General features: G+C 40.0%; 1 protein-coding gene across 1 annotated transcript in view; it reads left to right on the plus strand.

The window, feature by feature from the left end:
• The window catches only part of LOC137434630 (uncharacterized), a 158007-nt gene extending 148522 nt beyond the window's left edge, over window positions 1-9485 (plus strand). Inside the window, exons 3-4 of the mRNA XM_078784061.1 lie at window positions 7870-8015; window positions 9250-9485. Coding sequence (XP_078640187.1) covers window positions 7870-8015; window positions 9250-9381 — 278 coding nt within the window. The 3' untranslated portion in view covers window positions 9382-9485. The remainder of the gene's footprint in view (window positions 1-7869; window positions 8016-9249) is intronic.
• The last annotated feature ends 13771 nt before the right edge of the window (window positions 9486-23256 follow it).

The raw sequence follows: 23256 nt of genomic DNA on the forward strand, positions 1-23256 counted from the left end.
AAGGGTGTATATATAATATATATATATATATACTGTATATATATATATATATATATATATATATATATATATATATATATATATATATATATATATATATATATATATAAATATATATATATATATACTAGCTTGGCTTGGCTCGCTGCGCTCGCCTCACCAAGCGTCGTTACTGAGGAACGGGCTTATTTTAGATGAGGATAATGACTGGACCTGAGTTGCTGTGTTGTCATGATTTTCAGCAATCATTTTTATTTTTTTTGTATACTGAATTGAGGCTCGTGAAAGAGCTAACATTTATTTCACAAACAAATCAACCAGACAAACAAAATATACAAAAAGAGGGAGCGGAAGACAAGATGGGGAGAGAAGGGGAAGCACACAACCACAATATTTGAGAGCAGGGAGAAGTGTGGGAGGGAGAGGGCTTGGGGGCAGGAGGCATGGGAAGGGGAGGGCCACGTGGTCAGGAAATACAAACAATTACTTTGCACAAATGTATTTGTTGTGTTTGTGATATTACATTTTTATAGGCAATTTAGGTTGAAGATTTAGGTTGAATGTTTTTTTTTTCAAGAAAGCACCCCTCCACACACACCTAGGGGAGGGGGAGGTGCAGACTGGAAGTTTGGGACGATTACACCTCACCACCACGTAATTCAAAACACATCACCACCATAAAACACGTAATAAAAACACCTCACCACCACGAAATTAAAAACACCTCACCACCACGAAATTAAAAACACCTCACAGCCATCAAGCACGTAATAAAAACACCTCACAGCCATAAAACACGTAATAAAAACACCTCACCACCACGAAATTGAAAACACCTCACAGCCATAAAACACGTAATAAAAACACCTCACCACCACAAAATTAAAAACACCTCACAGCCATAAAACACGTAATAAAAACACCTCACAGCCATAAAACACGTAATAAAAACACCTCACCACCACGAAATTGAAAACACCTCACAGCCATAAAACACGTAATAAAAACACCTCACAGCCATAAAACACGTAATAAAAACACCACACAGCCATAAAACACGTAATAAAAACACCTCACCACCACGAAATTAAAAACACCTCACCACCACGAAATTAAAAACACCTCACAGCCATAAAACACGTAATAAAAACACCTCACAGCCATAAAACACGTAATAAAAACACCACACAGCCATAAAACACGTAATAAAAACACCTCACCACCACGAAATTAAAAACACCTCACAGCCATAAAACACGTAATAAAAACACCTCACAGCCATAAAACACGTAATAACTAGAACGGGCACTCGGTAGAGCGCATACCTTCGCCGCAGCTACTGTTCTGTACTTGGCATGGGAGTGTAGGGAACAGAACAGTGAACAGTTTGGTGCTGATTTCATGCAAATCGGATAAGAATTGACCGAGTTATGACAAACAAGATCGGGCATTGAATTCTGAACATTTTGGCATTAGTTGCATGCCAATTGGATAAAAATTGACCGCGCTATGGTAAAAATACGATTTTGACCTTTTCGTGACCTTGACCTTGACCTTTGACCCGATTGCTCCAAAAATCTAATCAAATGTGTCCCGTATAATAACCAATCATCCCACCAAATTTCATGCAATTCGGTTGAATACTTTTTGAGTTATGCGAATAACATACACACACACACACACACAGACATACAAATAAATACACAGCGATCAAAACATAACCTTCCGCTTTTGCGAAGGTAAAAACACCTCACCACCACGAAATTGAAAACACCTCACAGCCATAAAACACGTAATAAAAATACCTCACAGCCATAAAACACGTAATAAAAACACCACACAGCCATAAAACACGTAATAAAAACACCTCACCACCACGAAATTAAAAACACCTGACCACCACGAAATTAAAAACACCTCACAGCCATAAAACACGTAATAAAAACACCTCACAGCCATAAAACACGTAATAAAAACACCACACAGCCATAAAACACGTAATAAAAACACCTCACCACCACGAAATTAAAAACACCTCACAGCCATAAAACACGTAATAAAAACACCTCACAGCCATAAAACACGTAATAAAAACACCACACAGCCATAAAATACGTAATAAAAACACCTCACCACCACGAAATTAAAAACACCTCACAGCCATAAAACACGAAATTAAAAACACCTCACAGCCATAAAACACGTAATAAAAACACCTCACAGCCATAAAACACGTAATAAAAACACCTCACAGCCATAAAACACGTAATAAAAACACCTCCCCACCACGAAATTAAAAACACCTCACAGCCATAAAACACGTAATAAAAACACCACACAGCCATAAAACACGTAATAAAAACACCTCACCACCACGAAATTAAAAATACCTCACAGCCATAAAACACGTAATAAAAACACCTCCCCACCACGAAATTAAAAACACCTCACAGCCATAAAACACGTAATAAAAACACCTCACAGCCATAAAACACGTAATAAAAACACCTCACCACCACGAAATTAAAAACACCTCACAGCCATAAAACACGTAATAAAAACACCACACAGCCATAAAACACGTAATAAAAACACCTCACAGCCATAAAACACGTAATAAAAACACCACACAGCCATAAAACACGTAATAAAAACACCTCACCACCACGAAATTAAAAACACCTCACAGCCATAAAACACGTAATAAAAACACCACACAGCCATAAAACACGTAATAAAAACACCACACAGCCATAAAACACGTAATAAAAACACCTCACAGCCATAAAACACGAAATTAAAAACACCTCACAGCCATAAAACACGTAATAAAAACACCTCACAGCCATAAAACACATAATAAAAACACCACACAGCCATAAAACACGTAATAAAAACACCTCACAGCCATAAAACACGTAATAAAAACACCTCACCACCACGAAATTAAAAACACCTCACAGCCATAAAACACGTAATAAAAACACCTCACAGCCATAAAACACGTAATAAAAACACCTCACCACCACGAAATTAAAAACACCTCACAGCCATAAAACACGTAATAAAAACACCTCACCACCACGAAATTAAAAACACCTCACAGCCATAAAACACGTAATAAAAACACCTCACAGCCATAAAACACGTAATAAAAACACCTCACCACCACGAAATTAAAAACACCTCACAGCCATAAAACACGTAATAAAAACACCTCACCACCACGAAATTAAAAACACCTCACAGCCATAAAACACGTAATAAAAACACCTCACCACCACGAAATTAAAAACACCTCACAGCCATAAAACACGTAATAAAAACACCTCACAGCCATAAAACACGTAATAAAAACACCTCACCACCACGAAATTAAAAACACCTCACAGCCATAAAACACGTAATAAAAACACCTCACCACCACGAAATTAAAAACACCTCACAGCCATAAAACACGTAATAAAAACACCTCACCACCACGAAATTAAAAACACCTCACAGCCATAAAACACGTAATAAAAACACCTCACAGCCATAAAACACGTAATAAAAACACCTCACCACCACGAAATTAAAAACACCTCACAGCCATAAAACACGTAATAAAAACACCTCACCACCACGAAATTAAAAACACCTCACAGCCATAAAACACGTAATAAAAACACCTCACCACCACGAAATTAAAAACACCTCACAGCCATAAAACACGTAATAAAAACACCTCACAGCCATAAAACACGTAATAAAAACACCTCACCACCACGAAATTAAAAACACCTCACAGCCATAAAACACGTAATAAAAACACCTCACCACCACGAAATTAAAAACACCTCACAGCCATAAAACACGTAATAAAAACACCTCACCACCACGAAATTAAAAACACCACACAGCCATAAAACACATAATAAAAACACCTCACAGCCATAAAACACGTAATAAAAACACCTCACCACCACGAAATTAAAAACACCTCACAGCCATAAAACACGTAATAAAAACACCTCACAGCCATAAAACACGTAATAAAAACACCTCACCACCACGAAATTAAAAACACCTCACAGCCATAAAACACGTAATAAAAACACCTCACCACCACGAAATTAAAAACACCTCACAGCCCTCACAGCCTCATAAAACACGTAATAAAAACACCTCACCACCACGAAATTAAAAACACCTCACAGCCATAAAACACGTAATAAAAACACCTCACAGCCATAAAACACGTAATAAAAACACCTCACCACCACGAAATTAAAAACACCTCACAGCCATAAAACACGTAATAAAAACACCTCACCACCACGAAATTAAAAACACCTCACAGCCATAAAACACGTAATAAAAACACCTCACCACCACGAAATTAAAAACACCACACAGCCATAAAACACATAATAAAAACACCTCACAGCCATAAAACACGTAATAAAAACACCTCACCACCACGAAATTAAAAACACCTCACAGCCATAAAACACGTAATAAAAACACCTCACAGCCATAAAACACGTAATAAAAACACCACACAGCCATAAAACACGTAATAAAAACACCTCACCACCACGAAATTAAAAACCCCTCACAGCCATAAAACACGTAATAAAAACACCTCACAGCCATAAAACACGTAATAAAAACACCACACAGCCATAAAACACGTATAGTGTAGCAGCATAGCAAACCTGTTGTGCATTTTGTGATACAAGCACCAAATTTGGCACAAATGTACATTAATATGTTGCGAACATTTTCAGATATTGGGCCACTTGAAATTCCGTAATTTTTTTTTTCAAATTTCGTAATTTCAAATTTTTCGGGTGACACCGTCACAATTTCGATCTTCGAGGCCGGCCGATATAGTGGGGCGGCTTAGCCCAAATATTCAAAAGAATTGTGCATTTTGTGATACAAGCACCAAATTTGGCACAAATGTACATTAATATGTTGCGAACATTGTGTGGTCAGCAATGAAGACGAGAGTCTGAATTACATGTATGCAAAAGACCTTGTGAACCAGTGAAGCAAATACACGGGTAAGCATGAATTAAATCTAGGGCATGATATAATTTCCATGATGTTTACCTCTACACTCAATGGTGGAAGGAGGTAATGTTTTGATCCCAGCTTGTCTGTATGTCTGTTTGTCTGTTAGTCCACAAAATTCCAGACAAAGCTTGTAGTAGTGGTAGTGGTAGTGGTAGTGGTGATAACAGAAATTGTTATATAGAACTGAACTTATATTATTATTATATGCAGAAAATAACTTCATTTCTATATGCCCTGCAGTGGACAGGTTAATTGGTTTATGCACTGAAGGGGTCACCCTGGTGTGCACTGCTGTGTTCTGCCTCACTGAGTTGTTCAGGTATGATGTACTCAGCACAAGCTTCCGGTCGGCCCGGAGGTGGGGGTGCGGGGCCTGTCACGGAACGTCAAAACAAACGGCCTGCCGGGGCCGCCCAAAAGTCGGGCGTGAGGGGCGCGTCCACTAATGGAACGCCTCTCGCTTCCCAGATCGAGGGCCACGTGGTCAGGAGAACCTCGTCCCTTCCGGTCACACTTTGCCTATCGGCCGGCCTCGAAGACCGAAATTGTGACGGTGTCACCCGAAAAATTTGAAATTACGAAATTTGAAAAAATTTGAAAAAAAAAATTACGGAATTTCAAGTGGCCCAATATCTGAAAATGTTCGCAACATATTAATGTACATTTGTGCCAAATTTGGTGCTTGTATCACAAAATGCACAATTCTTTTGAATATTTGGGCTAAGCCGCCCCACTAGTAATAAAAACACCTCACAGCCATAAAACACGTTATAAAAACACCTCACCACCACAAAATTAAAAACCCCTCACAGCCATAAAACACGTAATAAAAACACCACACAGCCATAAAACACGTAATAAAAACCCCTCACAGCCATAAAACACGTAATAAAAACACCACACAGCCATAAAACACGTAATAAAAACACCTCACAGCCATAAAACACGTTATAAAAACACCTCACCACCACAAAATTAAAAACCCCTCACAGCCATAAAACACGTAATAAAAACACCTCACAGCCATAAAACACGTAATAAAAAAACCTCACAGCCATAAAACACGTAATAAAAACACCTCACAGCCATAAAACACATAATAAAAACACCTCACAGCCACGAAATTAAAAACACCTCACAGCCATAAAACATGTAATAAAAACACCTCACAGCCATAAAACACGTAATAAAAACACCTCACAGCCATAAAACACGTAATAAAAACACCACACAGCCATAAAACACGTAATAAAAACACCTCACAGCCATAAAACACATAATAAAAACACCTCACAGCCACGAAATTTAAAACACCTCACCACCACGTTATTTAAAAATACCTCACCACCAAGTAATTCAAAACACCTCACCACCACATAATTCAAAACACCTCATCACCAACTAATTCAAAACACCTCACCACCACCTAATTAAAAACACCTCACCACCACGTAATTATAAATACCTCACCACCATGTGATTTAAAAACACCTCACCACCACGTGATTCCAAACCACCACAACGTTATTAAAAACACCACAACCACGGAAACAAAAGTTTGAGGGAGTCGTTAAGTGACAACACAGACACTGCCCAGATGTGTCGACATATAGATGTACCCGAGTACCCGAGACTGTACCCGAGTTGCCGTTTTGTCATGGTTTAAATTAAACCAATTATAATTCAAGCAATTATTTTGCACAAATGTATTTGTAATATACGTGATATCACATTTTATAAACAATTGAAGTTGAAAAAAAAAATTTCCCCAAAAAATTCCCCCCCCCCCCCCAAAAAAAAAAAATTGCAATTTTTTTAAATAAAAATACCCATAGGACATACCGACGGGAGAGATATGTGCATACCAGAAGTTTGGTACGATTTCACAAAAGTTTGAGAAAGCAGTTCAGTGACAACACAGGACAACACAACACAGGACAGGACAGACGCTGCACAAATATATATATATACTGTATATATCGCTTCACTGATAGGAATGCCAATCTTTGCATTAGTGCTGACAATTATGGAGTCCATTTCTGTGCTGGCCGGAACCAATAAATCTGTCTTTGGGAGTGGTGCTCCTCAGTTTCCTCTTCTCTTGTGGAGGCGTGATCCTGCCGGTCTTGGTCAACTCATTGAGAGCGATGCTCCGTGGTTTCTCTTTCCCTAGAAGTTGCCTGACGCTGCTATTGCTGTTCAACTCATTGAGAGCGGTGATCCGTAGTCTCCTCATCTCTGCGTGTTCTCCGATTCCTCAAATTTCGAGCACTCCTTCCATTTGGACTTTCAGTTTCCTCGGCATAGCTGTGATGGCTAATTTATGGAACAAGAACAAAAAAGGATTCCTGGGAGTGCTGCCATCTGTGCGAAGATAACCAGCGTCGCAAGTTGGTGTTTGCAGTTTTGTCACGCATGCCCAGACACATACCTCCCTTCCTTTTTTGCACCACTAACCTTCCTGGGAGTTCCCTGAATCCATCGTCATTTGTTTCATTGAAATCCTTTAATCCGTTCTCAAGTTGCAGCACGACAGACAAACAGACATACACGGCTCCTTTTATAATATAGTTGTAAAGTTCGGTGGTCCATGTGTTTGAGTAGCTTCGAACATTTTTCTTTAAATCAGGGACCCATTGGGATAAGTTGTCCTGTGCTTATGTACGTATGTCGTGAGTGGCAGCATAGTTGACATAGACATTTGGTTGGAAAGCGTTATTCATATTTATCCTCTATGAATCAGGCAATGTGCCAGATTTGGGTACCAGAAAGGGTATTTTGGATGTGTTTGTATCCTGTGTGCAGTGTTGAAAACCTTTCTATGGCACGTGATATTTTGGGCAGCACCGGCGATGACAGCATTCATGGAGGCAGTGACGTGCTCCCTCATTGGCCCATTCCAGTTGGTGAGGAAAGGAAGTTCGGATGCAGTGGGTGCTGCCATGAAGGAGGTGATTAAAAAGGGGCTGTGTACCTGGGCTGGGATTAAATGAAACCAGATAAATTTGAGTCAGCAGTTGGGGTGAGGGAGTTACGTCAGGGATCAGATTTGAGCTGGTCCGTTCCGGAAGATGGCAGCCCGTTGGAGTCAGGACTAAGGACCAGGCCCTGTACAAGTGCTGTTCTCTCTTGGGCTTTGACCTGACTCCTTGTTTGGGCTCCATTTTCTCTGCTACCTATGTGCGGCCTGCTGTGCTCCCTGACTAACCATAACCCTAATCCTACACGCTTTTGGCCCCATGCTCGATGCTCTTTTCGCCCACTGGACACTTCACCTCTGCTGGGCGCTGTGCCTGGTCATTGGACCGTGCTGTTCACTCAGCCATGGTGTGGCTTGGAAACCTTCTCATGGTGGAGCCATCTCGATCCCCAGTACAGGTTTCTTTTGGAAAGACCTCACCTGGCTCCCTATTGTGCATGAATGGTTAGATTCTCGCAGCACCATAACTTTTATTCCCTGTATTAAGTGTTTCATTGTACTCTGTGCTTTTGTTTAATTCTCTCCGTTGCTTTGTGTCTATCTATCTTTTATCTTGGGCTTCTCCATTTTTGTCATCCTGTGCCTTTTTAAAATAAACCTCTTATCCCGTAACAACACTTGTCATGTGGTGAACCTCCATTACAGACCTTGTGTGTGCAAAGCAGTTTCAGCTCGGATTTGGGTAAATCCATAGGGAAGGTTAAAATGGGAATAGTTGCTTTCTGAGACCGGTGGAAGTAGCATATTCGTGCATGAGGGAGTAATTTTGCTCGGGTCCCTCGTTTGATTCGGCCTATCCTCGGGAGTTAATTAATTCCCTGTCTGGCAGTTCGGCGTTATCGGGACTGTTCATGCGACAATATATAATGTAAAAAGCTTTACTGACTCACTCACTGATATAAATGTTTAGGCATGTACTCTCTCGGTGGGCTCGTAGGTTGAAATTTCGCATACTGCTAGAACTCGAAGGCAATACCCAGGGGGAAAAAAATCACAAAACTATCGGAAGATGGCCCGAAACAAGAATATCTATAAATGTAAGTGGCCTGGTGTAGCCTCACTTTGCTCACAGCAGGTGACATGACCCAATATAATGGGACATCAGGTGATATTGCATGGCCTGATCACACTCTGAGGGAGCTGGTGTTTCTCGGTTTTATGGCGGTATGATTAAAAAAGTGACTGTGGGTTTGTGTCATTTACAGACGATGTACAGTGAGTGGGAGGAAGTCGTAAACTTCCAGTTCTGGGTGTCCTCACTCCCTCCAGTTCATCAAAGCCAAGTTTCCCGCAGCAGATCCGTTGTGTTTTACTGCTTTATTACCTTCGCCACCTAAGGGCGATGGAGGTTATGTTTTCACCCCTGTCTGTCTGTTTGTCTGTGAACAGGATATCTCAAAAATTTGTCAACAGATTTGACAGAAATTTGGTGGAGAGCTTGGGTATGTGACAAGGATGAAGAAAATGTTTAGATTTTGGTGAAAATCTGGATCCAGATTTGGATCAGATAAATTTTTTCAGTGATTCTTCACTATTGAGTGATAGGGCTAAAACCGTTATATAGCATGATATGTCAAAAAGTTATGGACGGATTCAGCCAAAACTCGGTGGGCAGATTCATCCACTAAAAAGCTTTGGGCCTAACTGTCAGCCATGATCTTTCTTAGTCTTACCGCACCTCTAAGCCAATACTAGGAATGCATATCTGTCGGTTCTTCACAAATAGACAGATTTAATCAAAGACTCAATGTTGTACTTCACAAATATTTTGTATATCTATCTGTGAATCTCAATGAGGATGAAAAATGAAATGAATGAACAGAAAAAGGATCGTTTATAACATGTAGTTTGTTGTTGTTGTTTGTGTCGTTGTTGTTGTTGTTGTTGTGTTATTGTTTGTGTGCTTTTTCCATGTACTCGTGTACTGTATACAGTTGCTTTGATGTTTTTGTGTGCTCCTTCCATGCCCATCATGCCTTATTCTACAGGGTTACTGCTGTCGGAACCGCTACATTAAAGTTGGAACCTCTACATTAAAGCTCTAAGTCCTGCTTCTTCCTCTTCCCTCCAGTAAAATGGCTTTTAAAACAAGCATTTTTGTGATTCAACGGACACCAATTTTCCTTGCAAGTAAATTGAGTCTTAGCTTTCCAACGGTATCATTTCTTATTCTACGACAGAAGGAACCCTTTAGAATGAAGCATGACACACGCACACACACACACACTGCTTCGTTTAGTCATCGATGCGATATTTAAAGAAAAAGTCTAAATACCTGAAAATGACGACAAATGTGTTTTTTGGGTGTTTAGACTTTTCCTTATATACCAAACCAAATGTGAGGAAGAACATAGCAACTACCATAGAGAGTGTTAAGCAGAGAGCAACAAAATTGATTCCAAGGCCAGTTTGGTGAAGGGGGATGGACTTTGTACATTAGAAAGGAGGAAATGACGAGACGATACGATAGAGATGTTAATTACAATAATGAAGGGTATTAACAGAATAAGTGCAGCATTGACAATGATAGGACCAGGGGAACAGCTTCAGAGCAAAGAAGAGTATAGTTAAGATGATGTTAAGGCACGGATGTTTCACTCAGAGTAATTGATGTATTTGAATGGTCTCCCTGGAAATGGTGTGTCTGCTGAAACAGCAGGTAGGTTTCAAACTAGAATTGGATACTACCGAGAAGCAATGGAGATTGAGGGGTATATAAGTGTTGGCAGGTTCCTTGTGATCAAATGTCTCTGATCTATCACGTGTATAAGTATTGATATGTTCCAGCGCATACTTTTAATATTACATGTTGTATATATATATATATATATATATATATATATATATATATATATATATATATATATATATATATATATATATATATATATATATATATATATATATATATATGTCGGGTCTTTGGTTATTTTGGTCATTGTTTGATTTAAGTTCATTATATGCAACGTTTTTAGTTAATGTTTTTGGCGTACATTTCATTTTGATATCGTGCTGTATCTATCTATAATGCCAGTAATCTCTGTGTGTGTGTCTGTCTGTGTGTTTGTCTGTGACCGCTGTTTCTCGACAACCACGGGTCCGATATACTTGAAACTTGCCAGGTATATTGCTGGGGACCCGAGGATGTGCCTTTTCAAGGTTTGAAATTAATCGGACAAGTACCTACCGAGCTATGTCCAAAAAACGCTTCAACCAATCAGAGAGCAGCGAGCTATCACGTGTGCCGAACCGTTAATGCAATGCAAGCGTTAATGCGTTAATGCAAGGCTTTTCTTTTTTTCCCTCTTCTCTTTCTACTTTTCCTTGCGATTAAATTGCAAACAGCCAAAATACGTTGGCGCTAATTGAATAATTGGCCATTAACACTAACATAATCGTAACTGCGATATGCCAACTTCCGGACAGTGCAGCCTTCCATGTTGTTGTTGTTTGCAGCAGCTGTTTGCAGCAAGGGAAGGCTTTTCTTTTTTCCCCTCTTCTCTTTCTACTTTGCCTTGCGATTAAATTGCAAACAGCCAAAATACGTTGGCGATAATTGAATAATTGGGCATTATGTTTTACAACTAATAAAAACGAATTTGCGATTCATTCGCTTTCCTGCGCGTTTGTGTACGCGATGGCGATTTCTTTACCAAACTCCGGAAGCCGTTCGCTTTGGACCGAACCATTGCATGTAAATAGAGGGGGGGGGATTGTCACCACTCGCAAGCCGTTCGCTTTGGACCAAACCATTTCATGTAAATAGAGGGGGGGGGATATAATTTTAGATATAGATATAGTACGGGCATGCCCTAGTATCTATAATATATATGATGCCCCTGATGTTAACAATGGGTGATTATTGCCATGGCAACAATTGATATCTTCAGCAGAGTGCACCCTGCTTTTAATTTAGCTGAAGCGGTGATTGTCATCGGTTGTGCAGTGCATCACCACCTTTTTCCCCTACATTCACCTTGATTTCCAGGTGTTTTCACTTCCTTTCCAGATGGTATCGAGTGGTTCATGTTACATTGAATATTTATGTGTTACATGTTTGTTTGATATACTTTATGTCATGCATATTTAATATGTTACAGTGCATACTCTAGGTATTTCATGTTTAAGCATATTGCATATGAGGTCATGTGATGTGCCATTGTCTTTGTGTTTTTTGGTCATTGTTAAATTAAACTAATTATGAATAACGTGCATGTCGCTCTGGTGGAAATTGAACCCAGATCAGACAATAGAATCGCTATTTCTCTAGCAACAGCATGGTTAGGCTTATAATTATAAAGCTTCCATTTATTATGTAAGATATGCATAAAAGATGCACCCCAACTTCTTGCAGAATTCAACCATGCCCCATCTAATATTAAAATAAATCATCATAAAAAAGAAAGTTTGTTTGCTAGTTCTTTTATGCATTCGGACTCTACAAGAACCAGCGCAACCAAACTCTGCATGGCCTCCTCTTTTGTCCAGACGAAGGTTGAGCGTTGTAGTTTCGATAAAAAATAATTGACCCCAGATAAAACCAGATAATTGCCCTTTAGGTTTCAATCGGGTCTTGTACTTATACGCTGCCTGGGTTTTTCTTCCTGCAAGCGATTGAGTAATTTGTGTTGTGAAGATCGTATGTTGAGGTGGAATATTGTGATTTGGTGCCAACAACATAAATGTATTAATAAAATAGTGTTTACATGTGCACCTGTTATTATAAAGATTGCTTTACACAGGTTTATTATAACACCTCTGTGTTCAGGCCTCAGGTGTTTTATTACATGGTGCAGAGGTGTTTTTAATTTCATGGCTGTGAGGTGTTTTTAATTTCATGGCTGTGAAGTGTTTTTAATTTCGTGGCTGTGAAGTGTTTTTAATTTCGTGGCTGTGAGGTGTTTTTAATTTCGTGGTGGAGAGGAGTTTTTAATTTCGTGGCTGTGAGGTGTTTTTAATTTCGTGGCTGTGATGTGTTTTTAATTTTGTGGCTGTGAGGTGTTTTTAATTTCGTGGTGGAGAGGAGTTTTTAATTTCGTGGCTGTGAGGTGTTTTTAATTTCGTGGCTGAGGTGTTTTTAATTTTGTGGCTGAGAGTTGTTTTTAATTTCGTGGCTAAGAGGTGTTAATTTTGTGGCTGTGAGGTGTTTTTAATTTCGTGACGGTGAGGTGTTTTTAATTTCGTGGTGGAGAGGTGTTTTTAATTTTGTGGCTGTGAGGTGTTTTTAATTTTGTGGCTGTGAGGTGTTTTTAATTTTGTGGCTGTGAGGTCTTTTTAATTTCATGGTGGAGAGGTGTTTTTAATTTTGTGGCTGTGAGGTGTTTTTAATTTTGTGGCTGTGAGGTGTTTTTAATTTCGTGCCTGTGGGGTGTTTTTAATTTTGTGGTGGAGAGGTGTTTTTAATTTTGTGGCTGTGAGGTGTTTTTAATTTTGTGGCTGTGAGGTGTTTTTAATTTCGTGGCTGTGAGGTGTTTTTAATTTCGTGGCTGTGAGGTGTTTTTAATTTCATGGCTGTGAGGTGTTTTTATTTTCGTGGCTTTGAGGTGTTTTTAATTTTGTGGCTTTGAGGTGTTTTTAATTTTGTGGCTGTGAGGTGTTTTTAATTTTGTGGCTGTGAGGTGTTTTTAATTTCGTGGCTGTGAGGTGTTTTTAATTTTGTGGCTGTGAGGTGTTTTTAATTTTGTGGCTGTGAGGTGTTTTTAATTTCGTGGCTGAGAGGTGTTTTTTATTTCGTGCCTGTGAGGTGTTTTTAATTTTGTGATGGAGAGGTGTTTTTAATTTTGTGGCTGTGAGGTGTTTTTAATTTCGTGGCTGAGAGGAGTTTTTAATTTTGTGGCTGTGAGGTGTTTTTAATTTTGTGGCTGTGAGGTGTTTTCAATTTCGTGGCTGTGAGGTGTTTTTGATTTTGTGGCTGTGAGGTGTTTTTAATTTTGTGGCTGTGAGGTGTTTTTAATTTTGTGGCTGTGAGGTGTTTTTAATTTTGTGGCTGTGAGGTGTTTTTAATTTTGTGGCTGTGAGGTGTTTTTAATTTCGTGGCTGTGAAGTGTTTTTAATTTCGTGGCTGTGAGGTGTTTTTAATTTCGTGGCTGTGAAGTGTTTTTAATTTCGTGGCTGTGAGATGTTTTTAATTTTGTGGCTGTGAGGTGTTTTTAATTTTGTGGCTGTGAGGTGTTTTTAATTTTGTGGCTGAGAGGTGTTTTTAATTTTGTGGCTGTGAGGTGTTTTTAATTTCGTGGCTGTGAGATGTTTTTAATTTTGTGGCTGTGAGATGTTTTTAATTTTATGGGTGTGAGGTGTTTTTAATTTTGTGGGTGTGAGGTGTTTTTAATTTTGTGGGTGCGAGGTGTTTTTAATTTTGTGGCTGTGAGGTGTTTTTAATTATGTGGCTGTGAGGTATTTTTCATTTTGTGGCTGTGAGGTGTTTTTAATTATGTGGCTGTGAGGTATTTTTCATTTCGTGGCTGTGAGGTGTTTTTAATTATGTGGCTGTGAGGTGTTTTTAATTTCGTGGCTGCGAGTTTTTAATTATGTGGCTGTGAGGTATTTTTAATTTTGTAGCTGTGAGGTGTTTTTAATTTCATGGCTGAGAGGTGTTTTTCATTTCGTGGCTGTGAGGTGTTTTTCATTTCGTGGCTGTGAGCTGTTTTTAATTTCGTGGTGGAGAGATGTTTTTAATTTCGTGGCTGCGAGGTGTTTTCATTATGTGGCTGTGATGTGTTTTTAATTTTGTGGCTGTGGTGTTTTTAATTTCGTGGCTGAGAGGTGTTTTTAATTTTGTGGCTGTGAGGTATTTTTAATTTCGTGGCTGTGAGGTGTTTTTAATTTTGTGGCTGTGAGGTGTTTTTAATTTTGTGGCTGTGAGGTGTTTTTAATTTCGTGGCTGAGAGGTGTTTTTAATTTCATGGCTGTGAGGTGTTTTTAATTTTGTGGCTGTGAGGTGTTTTTAATTTCATGGCAGTGAGGTGCTTCCTATTTCGTGGCTGTGAGGTGTTTTTAATTTCGAGAGTGTGAGGTGTTTTAAATTTTGTGGCTGTGAGGTGTTTTTAATTTTGTAGCTCTGAGGTGTTTTTAATTTTGTGGCTCTGAGGTGTTTTTAATTTCGTGGCTGTGAGGTGTTTTTAATTTCGTGGCTGTGAAGTGTTTTTAATATCATGGTGGAGAGGTGTTTTTAATTTCGTGGCTGTGAGGTGTTTTTAATTTGTGGCTGTGAGGTGTTTTTAATTTCGCGGCTGTGAGGTGTTTCCTATTTCGTGGCTGTGAGGTGTTTTTAATTTCGTGGCTGTGAGGTGTTTCCTATTTCGTGGCTGTGAGGTGTTTTTAATTTTGTGGCTGCGAGATGTTTTTCATTTTGTGGCTGCGAGATGTTTTTCATTTTGTGGCTGTGAGGTGTTTTTAATTTTGTGGCTGTGAGGTGTTTTTAATTTCGTGGCTGTGAGGTATTTTTAATTTCGTGGCTGTGAGGTATTTTTAATTTCATGGCTGTGAGGTGTTTTTAATTTCGTGGCTGTGAGGTATTTTTAATTTCATGGCTGTGAGGTGGCTCCTGGATTCTGTGTCCTTTCCTCCTGACAAGGTGGAAAAGTTTCTGTCAACCCTCGACTCGGATTCTGCAACTGGACCTGACGGCATCAGCCCACGGGTCCTAAAATCCTGTTCTTCCGCTCTTTCACTCCCTCTCTCTGTTCTCTTCACCCTTTCTTTTGCTCAAGGTCATCTTCCATCTGCTTGGAAATCTGCCAACATCACTGCTTTGCACAAAAAAGGTGCAAAAACAGATCCCAGCAACTACAGACCAATCAGCCTTCTCCCAATTATCAGCATAGTCATGGAATCCATCATTGCTTCAGATATGAAATCTTTCCTCTTCTCCAATGGCTTGATCTCTCATCATCAATTTGGTTTCAGACCTGGACACTCTACTCTGGACATGCTGCTTCTGCTTTCTCAACAATGGATGGAGGTCCTCAATGCCAAACAGGAAATTAGAGCAGTCTCCCTTGACATATCACGTGCCTTCGATACGGTCTGGCACCCCGCTCTGCTCACCAAACTCTCATCTTTTGGTATCCATGGAAATCTCCACGCATGGCTGGCGGACTTCCTCTCTAGTCGTAGTCAATGTGTGGCCCTGAATGGGTTTCTCTCATCTCCTCTTCCTGTTCAGGCTGGAGTTCCACAAGGCAGTGTTCTGGGCCCTGTGCTTTTTCTGGTCTTCATCAATGATCTCTCTGACTCTCTTGAAAATCCTCTGCATCTCTTTGCTGATGACTCTACTCTCTGTCGCTCCATTCTTCATCCCTCAGATCGGCAGTCTGCTGCCTCCTCACTCTCTGCAGACCTGGACAAAATCACAGACTGGGCAAACAAGTGGAACATGTCTTTCAATCCTGACAAATCTCACACTCTTACGATGTCTCTCCGAAAAGACCGACTGGACAACCCTCCCATCCACTTTCTGAATAATCCTCTCCAAGAAGTTCTGTCACTCAAGCTTTTGGGTCTCACTATCTGCCATGATCTTTCCTGGGAAAACCACATTTCGAATCTGGCCTCCAAAGCCAGTCGCCGACTGGGCATCCTCCATCGTGCGAAGTCCTTCCTTGGCACACCTGAGCTCCTCACCACATACAAGGCTTTCATCCACAGCTCAATGGAATACTGCTCTCCCCTCTGGGCTGGTGCTCCTGCCTCACACCTAGCTCGTCTTCACGCTGTTGAAACCAAAGCGTTCAGAATCATTGGAATCTCCCGCGATGAAGCTAACTCCAAGGGCCTCTCACTCACTCACCGCAGGCAGGTTGGTGGTCTTTCCATCTTCTACCGACTCCTCTCTGGCCTTACCCCCCCAGCTCTCTCTGGGCTCTGTCCCGCAAATATTCCTGCAGGTCGCACAAGATCTGCCTGCAACCCTCTTATGGTCAAACTGTCAAAATCAAGACTCTCTGCTCACCTTCACTCCTTCATTCCTCTTTTCTCCCGCCTCTGGAACAAACTCCCTCACTCACTTCAATCCCACTCCACCCTCCAGGTCTTTAAAACAGCTGTTCACCACCATCTCTTATGATGTTCACCCCCATCCAAAACCTTGATCTTTTCTACCCCCGCTAATTTCACCCCAATTCCACTTTTTTGAAATACCAACTTCTGTCCTGGAAGTCCTTGGTGTCCTTGTGTTTTATACTTCTCCCTCCACTCCCCCCCCCCCCTTCCCACGCCTCCTCCCCCCAAGCCCTCTCCCTTCCACACATCTCCCTGCTCTCAAATGTTGTGTTTGTGTGCTTCCCCTTCTCTCCCCATCTTGTTTTCCGCTCCCTCTTTTTATATATTTTGTTTGTCTCGTTGATTTGTTTGTGAAGTAAATGTTAGCTCTTTCACGAGCCTCGATTCAGTATACAAGAAAAAAAAAAGAAGGTGTTTTTAATTTCGTGGCTGTGAGGTATTTTTAATTTCGTGGCTGTGAGGTGTTTTTAATTTCGTGGCTGTGAGGTATTTTTAATTTCATGGCTGTGAGGTGTTTCCTATTTCGTGGCTGTGAGGTGTTTTTAATTTCGTGGCTGTGAGGTGTTTTTAATTTTGTGGCTGTGAGGTATTTTTAATTTCATGGCTGTGAGGTGTTTTTAATTTCATGGCTGTGAGGTATTTTTAATTTCATGGCTGTGAGGTGTTTCCTATTTCGTGGCTGTGAGGTGTTTTTAATTTCGTGGCTGTGAGGTATTTTTAATTTCATGGCTTTGAGGTGTTTTTAATTTCATGGCTGTGAGGTGTTTCCTATTTCGTGGCTGTGAGGTGTTTTTAATTTCATGGCTGTGAGGTATTTTTAATTTCGTGGCTGGGTGGTGTTTCCTATTTCGTGGCTGTGAGGTGTTTTAATTTCGTGGCTGTGAGGTATTTTTAATTTCATGGCTGTGAGGTATTTTTAATTTCGTGGCTGTGAGGTATTTTTAATTTCATGGCTGTGAGGTATTTTTAATTTCATGGCTGTGAGGTGTTTTTAATTTCATGGCTGTGAGGTGTTTTTAATTTCGTGGCTGTGAGGTGTTTTTAATTTCATGGCTGTGAGGTATTTTTAATTTCATGGCTGTGAGGTATTTTTAATTTCATGGCTGTGAGGTGTTTTTAATTTCGTGGCTGTGAGGTGTTTTTAATTTCGTGGCTGTGAGGTATTTTTAATTTCATGGCTGTGAGGTATTTTTAATTTCGTGGCTGTGAGGTATTTTTAATTTCATGGCTGTGAGGTATTTTTAATTTCATGGCTGTGAGGTGTTTTTAATTTCATGGCTGTGAGGTGTTTTTAATTTCGTGGCTGTGAGGTGTTTCCTATTTCGTGGCTGTGAGGTGTTTTTAATTTCGTGGCTGTGAGGTATTTTTAATTTCATGGCTGTGAGGTATTTTTAATTTCATGGCTGTGAGGTGTTTTTAATTTCATGGCTGTGAGGTGTTTTTAATTTCATGGCTGTGAGGTGTTTTTAATTTCGTGGCTGTGAGGTATTTTTAATTTCGTGGCTGTGAGGTGTTTTTAATTTCATGGCTGTGAGGTGTTTTTAATTTCGTGGCTGTGAGGTGTTTCCTATTTCGTGGCTGTGAGGTGTTTTAATTTCATGGCTGTGAGGTGTTTTTAATTTCGTGGCTGTGAGGTGTTTTTAATTTCATGGCTTTGAGGTGTTTTTAATTTCATGGCTGTGAGGTGTTTCCTATTTCGTGGCTGTGAGGTGTTTTTAATTTCATGGCTGTGAGGTATTTTTAATTTCGTGGCTGGGTGGTGTTTCCTATTTCGTGGCTGTGAGGTGTTTTAATTTCGTGGCTGTGAGGTATTTTTAATTTCATGGCTGTGAGGTATTTTTAATTTCGTGGCTGTGAGGTATTTTTAATTTCATGGCTGTGAGGTATTTTTAATTTCATGGCTGTGAGGTGTTTTTAATTTCATGGCTGTGAGGTATTTTTAATTTCATGGCTGTGAGGTGTTTCCTATTTCGTGGCTGTGAGGTGTTTTTAATTTCGTGGCTGTGAGGTATTTTTAATTTCATGGCTGTGAGGTATTTTTAATTTCGTGGCTGTGAGGTATTTTTAATTTCATGGCTGTGAGGTATTTTTAATTTCATGGCTGTGAGGTGTTTCCTATTTCGTGGCTGTGAGGTGTTTTTAATTTCATGGCTGTGAGGTATTTTTAATTTCGTGGCTGGGTGGTGTTTCCTATTTCGTGGCTGTGAGGTGTTTTAATTTCGTGGCTGTGAGGTGTTTTTAATTTTGTGGCTGTGAGGTGTTTTTAATTTCGTGGCTGTGAGGTGTTTTTAATTTCGTGGCTGTGAGGTATTTTTAATTTCATGGCTGTGAGGTGTTTCCTATTTCGTGGCTGTGAGGTGTTTTAATTTCGTGGCTGTGAGGTATTTTTAATTTCGTGGCTGTGAGGTATTTTTAATTTCATGGCTGTGAGGTGTTTCCTATTTCGTGGCTGTGAGGTGTTTTAATTTCGTGGCTGAGAGATGTTTTTAATTTTGTGGCTGTGAGGTGTTTTTAATTTTGTGGCTGTGAGGTTTTTTTATTTTGTGGCTGTGAGGTGTTTTAATTTCGTGGCTGTGAGGTGTTTTAATTTTGTGGCTGTGAGGTGTTTTTAATTTTGTGGCTGTGAGGTGTTTTTAATTTTGTGGCTGTGAGGTTTTTTTATTTTGTGGCTGTGAGGTGTTTTTAATTTCGTGGCTGTGAGGTATTTTTAATTTCATGGCCGTGAGGTGTTTTTAATTTTGTGGCTGTGAGGTGTTTTTAATTTCATGGCTGTGAGGTGTTTTTATTTTGTGGCTGTGAGGTGTTTTTAATTTCGTGGCTGTGAGGTATTTTTAATTTCATGGCTGTGAGGTGTTTTTATTTTGTGGCTGTGAGGTGTTTTTAATTTCGTGGCTGTGAGGTATTTTTAATTTCATGGCCGTGAGGTGCTTCCTATTTCGTGGCTGTGAGGTGTTTTAATTTTGTGGCTGTGAGGTGTTTTAATTTCGTGGCTGTGAGGTGTTTTTAATTTCGTGGCTGTGAGGTATTTTTAATTTCATGGCCGTGAGGTGCTTCCGATTTCGTGGCTGTGAGGTATTTTTAGTTTCATGGCTGTGAGGTGTTTTAATTTCGTGGCTGTGAGGTATTTTTAATTTCATGGCCGTGAGGTGCTTCCGATTTCGTGGCTGTGAGGTATTTTTAGTTTCATGGCTGTGAGGTGTTTTAATTTTGTGGCTGTGAGGTGTTTTAATTTTGTGGCTGTGAGGTGTTTTAATTTCGTGGCTGTGAGGTGTTTTTAATTTCGTGGCTGTGAGGTATTTTTAATTTCATGGCCGTGAGGTGCTTCCTATTTCGTGGCTGTGAGGTGTTTTTAATTTCATGGCCGTGAGGTGCTTCCGATTTCGTGGCTGTGAGGTATTTTTAGTTTCATGGCTGTGAGGTGTTTTAATTTCGTGGCTGTGAGGTGTTTTTAATTTCGTGGCTGTGAGGTATTTTTAATTTCATGGCCGTGAGGTGCTTCCTATTTCGTGGCTGTGAGGTGTTTTTAATTTCATGGCCGTGAGGTGCTTCCGATTTCGTGGCTGTGAGGTATTTTTAATTTCGTGGCTGTGAGGTGTTTTAATTTTGTGGCTGTGAGGTGTTTTTAATTTTGTGGCTGTGAGGTGTTTTTAATTTCGTGGCTGTGAGGTATTTTTAATTTCATGGCCGTGAGGTGCTTCCTATTTCGTGGCTGTGAGGTATTTTTAATTTCATGGCCGTGAGGTGCTTCCTATTTCGTGGCTGTGAGGTATTTTTAATTTCATGGCCGTGAGGTGCTTCCTATTTCGTGGCTGTGAGGTATTTTTAATTTTGTGGCTGTGAGGTGTTTTTAATTTCGTGGCTGTGAGGTATTTTTAATTTCATGGCCGTGAGGTGCTTCCTATTTCGTGGCTGTGAGGTATTTTTAATTTCGTGGCTGTGAGGTGTTTTAATTTTGTGGCTGTGAGGTGTTTTTAATTTCGTGGCTGTGAGGTGTTTTAATTTCGTGGCTGTGAGGTGTTTTAATTTCGTGGCTGTGAGGTGTTTTAATTTCGTGGCTGTGAGGTGTTTTAATTTCGTGGCTGTGAGGTGTTTTAATTTCGTGGCTGTGAGGTATTTTTAATTTCATGGCCGTGAGGTGCTTCCTATTTCGTGGCTGTGAGGTATTTTTAATTTCGTGGCTGTGAGGTGTTTTAATTTCGTGGCTGTGAGGTGTTTTTAATTTTGTGGCTGTGAGGTGTTTTAATTTCGTGGCTGTGAGGTGTTTTAATTTCGTGGCTGTGAGGTGTTTTAATTTTGTGGCTGTGAGGTGTTTTTAATTTCGTGGCTGTGAAGTGTTTTTAATTTCGTGGCTGTGACGTGTTGCCTGATGCCGATCAATTAACATGTTTTGTTAAGATCGTATGTTGAGGTTGCAATGATTTGTGTAATTTAAATATATATTAAAAAAAAAAAGTTAAAAGAAGTGGAAGCGGGCCAAGTGCATTTTGCAACACCCAAGATTGGTAATTCATATGAAACCACAAGGCCAACATTCTCCAATTTGTCATGCAGGGAATATTTTAATACATATTTCATTGAATTTCCCTGGGCAATGCCGGTACTTTACCCAGAATATTATATGTATACACATGTTATATATACTGCATATATACAGTCACGTGAAAAAGTAAGTACACCCCATGTAAAGTTTTGCATTTTTCAACATATTTCAACATACAGCTATTTGATCTTCATTTCAACAATATTGATAGATAAAGGTGATATAATATAACAAATATCATGAAACATTTACATTTTGTAGTCCATTGTATAATTTAAATAAACATATATGCAAATTTCGCATGTGGAAAAAGTAAGTACACCCCTACATTTATCACTACTTCAAATACCTAAAATCAGAATGAGGTGCACCAGCTCAGGTGCAAATGATTAGAACATCATCAGAGAGGATCTTGGAGGAACCTGTCCTATTTAAACCTCAGACATTTAGTTTGGTTTGCTCTTTGTTGTTGAAGTGTGCGGCGTCACCATGGCTAGATCAAAAGAGCTCTCCGAGGCCTTCAGAAAGACGGTAAAAGATGCCTACGAGTCTGGGAAGGGATTTAAAAATATCTCCAAACAATTTGAAATCAATCATTCGACTGTCCGGAAGATCATCTACAAGTGGAGAAGATTCCAAACAACTGCCAACTTGTTCAGGCCAGGCCGCCCCGGGAAGTGCAGCCCCAGAGCAGACCGCAAGATGCTGAAAGAAGTATCTAAGAACCCCAGAATGTCATCACGGGACCTACAGGTAGCTCTTGCCACTGTTGATGTCAAAGTGCACGAGTCTACCATTAGAAAGAGGCTGCACAAATTTGATCTACATGGGAGGTGTGCCAGGAGGAAACCTTTCCTCTCCAGAAAGAACATCAGGGCAAGATTAAAGTTTGCCAATGAAAACCTACGCAAAGACCAGCACTTCTGGAACAATGTGCTCTGGACAGATGAGTCAAAGGTAGAGCTATTTGGTCACAGTACCAGAAGACATGTTTGGCGAAAACAAAAGACAGCATTTGACCACAAGAACCTGATACCAACTGTAAAGCATGGTGGTGGAAATATTATGGTTTGGGGCAGCTTTGCTGTAATAGGGCCTGGGCAGCTCACCATCATAGAATCCACTATGAATTCTTCATTGTACCAGAGGGTGCTTGAGGATAATGTGAGGCCATCTGTCGGAAAGCTGAAGCTCAACCGAAGCTGGACCTTGCAACATGACAATGACCCTAAACATACCAGTTAATCCACCAAGGAATGGCTGAAAAGAAAGAAATGGAGGGTTCTGGAATGGCCAAGTCAAAGCCCGGATCTAAATCCCATCGAGATGTTGTGGGGGGATTTGAAACGAGCTGTGCATGCCAGAAACCCCTCAAACATCGCACAGCTGAAAGAATTCTGCGTGGAGGAGTGGGCAAAAATTTCTCCCAGTCGATGTCAGAGACTGGTAGACAGTTATAGGAAACGCCTACTTGAGGTTGTTCCTGCCAAAGGGGGCAATACCACCTATTAGAGCCAAGGGTGAACTTACTTTTTCCAATTGCGAAATTTGCATATACAGTATGTTTATTTAAATTATACAATGGACTACAAAATGTAAATGTTTCATGATATTTGTTGTATTATATCACCTTTATCGATCAATATTGTTGAAATGAAGATCAAATAGCTGT

The sequence above is a fragment of the Myxine glutinosa genome, chromosome 9 (assembly GCF_964187855.1).
Source record: "Myxine glutinosa chromosome 9, kmMyxGlut1.1, whole genome shotgun sequence".
NCBI lineage: Eukaryota > Metazoa > Chordata > Myxini > Myxiniformes > Myxinidae > Myxine > Myxine glutinosa.